This window comes from Portunus trituberculatus, chromosome 10, assembly GCF_017591435.1.
Source record: "Portunus trituberculatus isolate SZX2019 chromosome 10, ASM1759143v1, whole genome shotgun sequence".
NCBI classification, from domain to species: domain Eukaryota; kingdom Metazoa; phylum Arthropoda; class Malacostraca; order Decapoda; family Portunidae; genus Portunus; species Portunus trituberculatus.
This window is the reverse complement of record NC_059264.1, coordinates 11,550,335-11,558,695: the sequence shown is the minus strand read 5'-3', so window position 1 is coordinate 11,558,695 and position 8,361 is coordinate 11,550,335. Positions and strand designations below refer to the sequence as shown.

The 8,361-nt window shown below is 41.2% G+C and overlaps 1 protein-coding gene across 1 annotated transcript; it reads right to left on the bottom strand.

Annotated features, from left to right (window-relative positions):
• Positions 1-1,245: 1,245 nt before the first annotated feature.
• Positions 1,246-3,899, bottom strand: LOC123502184 (pollen-specific leucine-rich repeat extensin-like protein 1). Its single transcript, XM_045251418.1, has 3 exons — positions 3,851-3,899; positions 2,666-2,776; positions 1,246-2,192 (listed from the first exon to the last, which is right to left on the bottom strand). Exons 1-3 carry the CDS (start codon positions 3,860-3,862, stop codon positions 1,434-1,436), a joined length of 882 nt encoding a protein of 293 aa, XP_045107353.1. The 5' UTR covers positions 3,863-3,899; the 3' UTR covers positions 1,246-1,433.
• Between the last annotated feature and the right edge of the window lie 4,462 nt (positions 3,900-8,361).

Sequence of the window (8,361 nt, the reverse complement as noted above, 5' to 3'; positions counted from 1 at the left end):
TAAAGAGTTCCATCAACGGGGAAAAAAAAATGGAGATTATTCCATTAGGCGCCGCAACAGCTTAGGTCATATGGCACCGCTAGGGTTAACGGGAGAACGCTACATCTCCCAACGGGCAGCTAAGTTTTTGCAAGGATTCTAACCTAGACCGCCTAAATTGGAGACCCGAGCACGTGCCCCTTAACCAACTACGCCATCCAACCCCCTCCATCAATGAGGGTTATGATCTATTAACGTAATATATTTGTCCTTTTGATCATGTTTTGTTATGTAGTTATTAGCTTGCTTATGGTTAGAGCAGATTTGATATAGATATGAATGTTAGGAATGATACACCACACCAGTAATTAGATAGTGAACAAAAAATTAGGTATGGAAAAATACTGTTTCATAACCTATGTGTTCTTAACCCTTTCAGTACTGGGACGCATTTTTACCTTGAATTTTGGGTACGATTAGACTAATTTATTTACATTAGCAAGGGTCTATGGAGGTCAGAAGATTAATAGCCACTGTTTTCACTATTCTAATCTCTATATGAGTTTCGGAAGGTGTTTAAAATCATCAAATACTAAGCAGAATGAATGTGAAAACGCGTCATGGTAGAGAAAGGGTTGATAGCATCGTACACGGAGGAAATAGATCTTAAGTGTAGTATTAACTAACCCTTATGATGGCTGAGGTGTAGCCAGTATTGTTTCTATTATCAGGTATTGATTTTAACCTTTTCCTTTTAATATCACAACTTTCCCTCTTCAGGATCAAGACAAAGTAAGGCATCGTAGGGTCTGTGGAGGCCGAGATGACTGAGTGAGTAGTGTTTGTGATTTCATATTTGTTGATTGAATTTTCTGTTTTATATTGATTTTTTTTTTTACTTTCCTGAATTAACATTGTAGGTCAACTGTGCTACTGTGCTACGCGTAGTGTAGTGGTTAGCACGCTCGACTCACATTCGAGAGGCCCGGGTTCGAGTCCCGGTAAGCGGCGAGGCAAATGGGCAAGCCTCTTAATGTGTGGCCCCTGTTCACCTAGCAGTAAATAGGTACGGGATGTAACTCGAGGGGTTGTGGCCTCGCTTTCCCGGTGTGTGTTGTTTGTTGATGTTGATCTCAGTCCTACCCGAAGATCGGTCTAATGAGCTCTGAGCTCGCTCCGTAATGGGGAAGACTGGCTGGGTGACCAGAAGGCGACCGAGGTGAATTACACACACACAGACAAGAATGCCAACCATACAAACTTAAATCGTATTCACATCGTTTTTATTATTTAATGCAAAACATCACAATCTTCAAGCTAAGCTACACATATATGACGACACAGAACACTAGTGTTAACAGGAAGGTCGACATGCAATAGGATAAGCATTAAAGTAGAGAAATAAATAAAAGGAAAAGTATGAGCGGTGTCCACTATCGGAGCATCGGTTGAAATCAGGGAGCAATGTAAGTCCTAATGGGCTCCTCTGGATTGGGGCTTGGTAGGGGTGCGGCCGGTTCGGTTTCGGTTTCGGATGGTTCGCTTTTGGGTGCCTCAGTAGGTGCTTCAGTGGGTGCTTCAGTCTTGGGCGCTTCAGTCTTGGGTGCTTCAGTTTTTGGAGCTTCAGTCTCAGGAGCTTCAGTCTTGGGCGCTTCAGTCTTTGGAGCTTCAGTCTTAGGTGCTTCAGTCTTGGGTGCTTCAGTCTTAGGTGCTTCAGTTTTTGGTGCCTCTGTCTTTGGTGGTTGGGGTTTGGGTGGTTCAGGTTTGGGGGATGGCTTGGGTTTTGGAGCCTCGGTCTTTGGTGGTTGTGGCTTGGGCCTGGAGGTAGCGGGGGCCCTGTACGTAACCACCGGCCTTGGTCTGGAAGTCGCTGGAGGCCTGTAGGTCACAACCGGTTTGAAAACTGGTCTCTCAATGCTGGCTGATTCTGAGCTTTCCTCGGATGATACGGTTCTGAAAGTTTTCCTAGGTGGCGTGTAGGTCTCCCTGGAAGCACTGGCGCTGTCTGGGAACTTTGCCTCTCCGTCGTAAGTCACTTCAGCCAGGAAACCAGACTTCCCTTCCACGAGATAATCCACGGTTTGCTTACGAGTATCAGGGAGCAGCACGAAGTAGGTTCCCTTAGTGGTGTCTCCGTCCCGGGATTCTTCATGGCCGTAGTCGTTGCCTCTCTCGTCCTTCACCGTGTAGTGGAATTTGTATTTGGGGGGAAACTGTTCAGGTGAAGGAGAAAGATGGATGAGTGAGTGAGTGGTTGAAGTTATTGAGGACATTGTCTGCAAAAAATGTTAAAGGTCGAGAGAGAGAGAGAGAGAGAGAGAGAGAGAGAGAGAGAGAGAGAGAGAGAGAGAGAGAGAGAGAGAGATTGTTTGTTGTAAAATAATGGTTGCTGAGGAAGTTTGGAAAATAAAGTCATTATAAGATTGAAGCTGAATGAGAGGCGGAGTTTGGCATGATTTGGAAAACATTGAGGAAAGGGAGAGATAAGTGAACTAAAGAAGGAAGTTATAGAAAATTTGAGAAAGTGATGAACCTTTGGAATCTCTTTATACTGTTCCTTTACTCTTCTAAGATATTAATTTTCCTCTTTGCACTGAAATAGTCAACTCATACAGTGCCGTGTGCATGTACTGAAGGTCAGAATGTTCTCGCGGTGCTCCTTGTAAATTGAGAATGCATTGCTCACCTGAATCTCACGACTCTCGCTGCTGGAGGGTGGGGCGTATGAGCGCGTTGGGGGCCTGTACACTGGCTTGTCGGCCAGGGCGACGGCCACTACTGCAGCCAAAAGAAGAACCTGTAGGCACAAAAACACTAGCAACATCGTCTTCATGGAAACAAAACAAAACTATACTGAATTAAAGTATCCATGTGACTTGTTCGACGGGTGCCCCAGAGAGGGTGAGGCAGCGGTGAGTGACGCGTGGCAAGAGATGCATCAGTTGTCACGGTTTTTTTGGGGGGGGCATATTTGTGCCTTTAGCTGCTGTTCCTGATTGCGAATTCCTCCAAGACCTGTTAAGTTTTTGTTCACTGTACGTACTACTTAAGTATGAATTAGTCACATACCATTACACTGACCAAGGGATGGGCCCAAGAGATCAGTCCAAATGGCATACATTCATAGTGAGTTTTAAAGACAGTCTTACTTAAGAAGCAGATATTACGCTTCTATAACACTTTTTCTTCGATTTTCTCCTTTTCTACGTCAGTTTTTTTCCTTTAGGTTAGTATAGAATGTCACACAGTTCAGTAACGGTGAGCACGTCTGTTACGCTATCTTTGTGGAGGTTTTACAGACTCCCATCACGCCTGAGTCACGCATGAAATACTGGCAGTGAAGGAAGAAGGAGCAAAGTTATCAGTATGCTTTTTGGTGTTCATTCTCAACTACATTTAACAAACTCTAGTTTAACCTATTAATTGGAGTTGTTAAAGTGATTTACCATAATTCCTGTCACAATTTAACAAGTATTCTGCACCAGCAAGAGGAAAATCGACCATGAGAATTTGGCTAATCACATCAATGGCCTCTCTTGTGGGAAACTTCCATATCATAGTGCCGCCAAGGAGGCAACAATGTGATTAGCCAGTCAATTTGATCTTGGCTGTGAATACTTAAGGGAATTGTGACTTTGGGATGTAGAAGAGGAGAATGACTACCTATCTTTGTGTGTGTGTGTGTGTGTGTGTGTGTGTGTGTGTGTGTGTGTGTGTGTGTAAATGTGACAATGCTTTCCCCAAGACCCCATGACTAACACACGCCACATCGTAGAGTAAACAAGGCGATGTAGAACACTAATAAAGCTGCATCTCATTAAGTATATCCATGAGTAAGCTAGATGAACAGACAGACCCAGGCGCTGCTTACCTTGTGTCCCATGGTAGATGTGGTGAACTGATGGCTGCCAGACCCGCCACCGCCCTCTTATATACACTCATCACTCGGTCTCCTGTCTGACTGCTCAAAACAACAACGCAGTGACGAGTTTTTTTTTTTTTTTTCCCATTATCTCTGATTAAACCAAACACATTGCATAGTTGGCAAGAGCGCGATAAGGTGGCGCCTCTAAATGTGTGATGTAATGAGTGAGGCGAGCATGGTTACACCTCATTTTTTTCCATTTGGTCACAGCCTACTATTAAAGAAACTTGTTTCCCCTTTTTTTGTGGCAGAGAATTAGGCCGCATGTTTCCTATCGTGTTTATTCAGATTCGTGACCTGCTTCTTCTTTTGTGGTGGCGAGTGAAGGTCAAGTTATCCCCCCCTCTCTCTCTCTCTCTCTCTCTCTGTCTCTCTCTCTCTCTCTCTCTCTCTCTCTGTCGTTCATGCAACTTCTCCCACCTCTACTTGGGTAATGATGGGACAGAGAAAGCAAGTCGCTGCTAACGGGAAAGCTACTTCTGGAATACAGGACAAGGTGACGATTTTATCCGAAAAAAATAGTTTATTTATATTTTCTCACGTCAACCTGGATAGATTTACGTAATAAAGGGCAGAATAGCAAGGAATGTCACCGTTGATAAGGAAAAAAAAGAGTTTATTTAGATTTACTCACATCATTCTGGATAAATTTACGTAATGAAGGACAGAATAGCAAAGAATGTCACCGTTGATAGGGAAAAGTAATATTGGAAGAGATAAACAAGAACCTAACGATTTCACAAGTAAAAAGAGAGAAGAAAAGCGTAGATTCAGATTTACTCATATGATCGCTAATAGACTGAGTGTATTGAAAGTAGAGCAAATAAACACTGAAAAAAAAAAAAAACTGACGACTTCACTATTAGAAAATTAAGGTAAGAGATTATTCTATAGATTGACAGTAGTGAGAGAGAATAGAAAAAAAAAGTGGAGCCACTTACGTGTAAAAAAATAATAAACAAAGAGTAGAAAATGAATAAGATGAACGTTAATTAATATATATTCACGGCGATATTGAGAGATTAACTATTTAACAACGCATAAACACAGAGAACATGTTATTACCTCTGATGAGGAAAAAAAAAATGCATAGCTGTTTTCAAGAAATTGGGGAAAAAGTTGAAGAGTGTCTCGTTTATGCAGAGTCTCTCACGTGGCGCTGATTGCCAAGCTAGACAGTGTGTAGGAACGAACAGAGGGAAAAAGAAAATATTGTGTGTGAAGAGAAGGATCATTGTAGAGGCAGTGCACAATGAACTGTATAAATTTCGTAAGGAGGACAAGATTTCCCAAGACTTTGCACCTCAAATGTTTATAAATATGAAAGGAACAGGATATTAGGTGATATCTTGCACCATAATAAACACGTTGCATATATGGCGCCTGTTAAGTCTACAAAATGAACGCTGCCTCTCCCACCGAGAATGCGCCAAGAGAACGACCACAACTTAAGTCACTGGAACGTTTATTATTTGCTTTTATTCAATACTTTATTTTAAGTTTTGATATTCACTCACTTTAAGCTCCGTGTCTTTATTCAGTTTGCAATTCTTCAGGGTCCTTGTTAGTGTAAGTGATCATATATAGTTTAGTGATTAGTTTCTATGTCTTCTTACTAATTAATCTTTATCTTATGGGAAAAAAAGGGAAAATAAATTAATTATGGAAAACAAAGAAAATGCATAGTGTAAATCCCAGTAAATCTTGTTTTTACTTGTTAAAATCTATGAATATTATTAGTGTGGGGATGAGAAGTTTCTGTTTATATTTTCACTCTCTAGAATTCAGTACACAGAAAAGAAAAAAGAGCCAAACTAGAAAGGAAAAAACATTACTGTAAAAAGCACAGATACATTGTAAAAGGATGTACGGATGTAAATAAGGAATTGTTACCTTCTTATTTGCATAGCGCATGAAATGAAAGAAAGAGTAATTTGACTATACAAAAGCTACTCTTACTTAGAATAAAGCTCAGTTTTCATTGGCGCTATCTCATAGTTTTACGTCCAGCCAGGAGGAGTGTTGCGCGTGCCCTGTGCTCCCCAACCTACGTCAATTTTCACACGAACTTTGTCCTCCAAATGAAATAAATCAATGAAATAAGTAATTAAATTGCCATGATGGGTTAGTTTGGGTTGTGGAGAGGGACTGCATCGGTCAGCCTATTTTTCGAGAATTAAATTATCCCGAAAAGAGTTTTCCTGAGGGGAATTTACCTTCATGAAGTTTATCTTGGTGGAGTTCACTAAGGCTGTATTTAATGAGATGGATGAAATTAATTTAGGTGGAATTTACGTTAGTGGAATATATCTTTCTGAAATTTACTAAAGTGCAATTAACGGAGGAGCAACGTGGTGATGAATAAACAACGGGATTTGGTGAGTGTCCGTTTGTTGTCTCTTAATTGCACAATACACACTGAATAAAGTATAACCGCACGCCTGGTGAGGGTCAAGGCCGGCCGCTTCGCCTTCACCACTCATGTTGGCCTGCCAGTGTTGTATAACTGGCCACACCTTAGCAAAAACTGACCACAAGCAAGCAGTGAATCAAAAATCACTTGCATATGTAAGGTTTCTACGTACCGGTAATTTTTTTGGCTAGCATTTTACATTGCCCGGAGAAAGTGAGCAGGACGAGGCGGTGGTGTGCGGTGATGTGCTGTACGAGGCGTGCTGAAACTGTCACCTTGCAGGGCCGTCCGCCGTGTGGCACCTGGCGAGGCCTTGGCTTTTGGTGTCAATGTCAGGAACTTGGCTGCCCAGGAGACATATGCACCACGTCTAGAGGTCAGGTGCTACACTAGTAGTCGTTAGTCTCACCTACCATGTTACGGCTTAACCCTTTCACTGCTAGTCCTTTTTTCCCCCTGTCACGTACAACCTTAAATTTAAAAGATTTTTGTAACCAAGTCTATTTGAAAACGTACTTCTATAGCTTAGCAGATATTAAGTAAACTTTTTCATATTTTTTCCTTCATTTTCATCCAAACAGTGATTTTATTCCTAACTAAAATTAGAAAAAGTTGAAATCTCAAAATTCGTATTCCTAACGCTCCGACTGCCACAGATTTTTACCAGTTTGACATGATGCTTATGCGTAAGTTTAGATGAAGGTGAAAAAAAAAAATTATCACAACAAAAGGCATCATCGGATATATATATATATAAAAAAAAAAAAAATTAATGCTGGTAGTTCAATTTTTGGTAAGTAAAATTTTTCAGTGTTGCTGAGATGAAAATTACATTATCAGTAAAAGAGTTAAATGGTTTGGTCGGAGCTGTTGCTAAAAAGTCACACGCATAATTGATCAGGTTCCCAAGGTTTTTATTTCCCAAAGGTGTCATGCCATCACTAGAATCATGAAAAAAAAAAAAAACAATAACTTTCACAAGACCCTTCGTAAACTAGTCGAGATAACACACAGAAGCGTTTATGAATAAGACATGAGAGGTCACGAAAGTAGTACAGTTTATGATAACTACTTGGACCTTTGCGCCCCTCACGCTGGACAGGTCGCTTATCAGTGAAAACTTGGACCAATCTGACCACAAATCCGAACACTACTCCAGCAAGTGACTGTGTGTGTGTGTCTGCGTGTGTGTGTGTGTGTGTGTGTGTGTGTGTGTGTGTGTGTGTGTGTGTGTGTGTGTGTGTGTGTGTGTGTGTGTGTGTGTGTGTGTGTGTGTGTGTGTGTGTGTGTGTGTGTGTGAGTGCTTTACTGTCACATGCATCTGATAACCTGTCCTGCCTCTCACGTCATCTTACCTTGCCTCACCTCACCTCACCTCACCTTACCCTACCTTACCTCACATCACCTCACCTAACCCTCGTCATCTAATCTCACCTTACCTCTGATTACCTTACCTTCCCTCGCCTCTTCTCACCTCGTCTCAAATCACTCCAACTTATCTCACCTCACCTCACCTCATCTTACCTCACCTCGTTTCACCTTATCGTTTCTCATACTCTCAGCTGACATCACACTGACAGACACGAGGTAATCCTGCTGCCTGGGAATTTCAGCCTCACTGACCAGAACCCTTAATTTCGCATTACCCTCTCAAGAAGTTAATGCAAAGCTGGTCTGAATGAAATAAAAAGTACTTATCCCATCCCTTCATCATCTAGTTACAGTTGTGATGATGATGATGGTAATCATAGCGATGATGATACTACTATTACTACTACTGCTACTACTACTACTGCTGCTACTACTACTACTACTACTACTACTACTACTACTACTACTACTACTACTACTACTACTACTACTACTACTACTACTACTACTACTACTGATAATAATAATGATAACATAATGAAAAGAATAATAGCATTTGGAAAGTGATATAATGATGAAAAATAATAATGATTATGAAAATACTAATATTAAGAATAACAACAACACAGTCACCACCACCACCACCACTACCAACAACAACAACAATGACAAT

What these genes read in the sequence shown, in the direction of transcription:
- LOC123502184 (XM_045251418.1), bottom strand. An exon ending in GCGAGAGTCGTGAGATTCAG is followed by an intron (nt 2,193 to 2,665) that starts GTGAGCAATGCA and finishes TCACCTGAACAG; the next exon opens with TTTCCCCCCAAATACAAATT.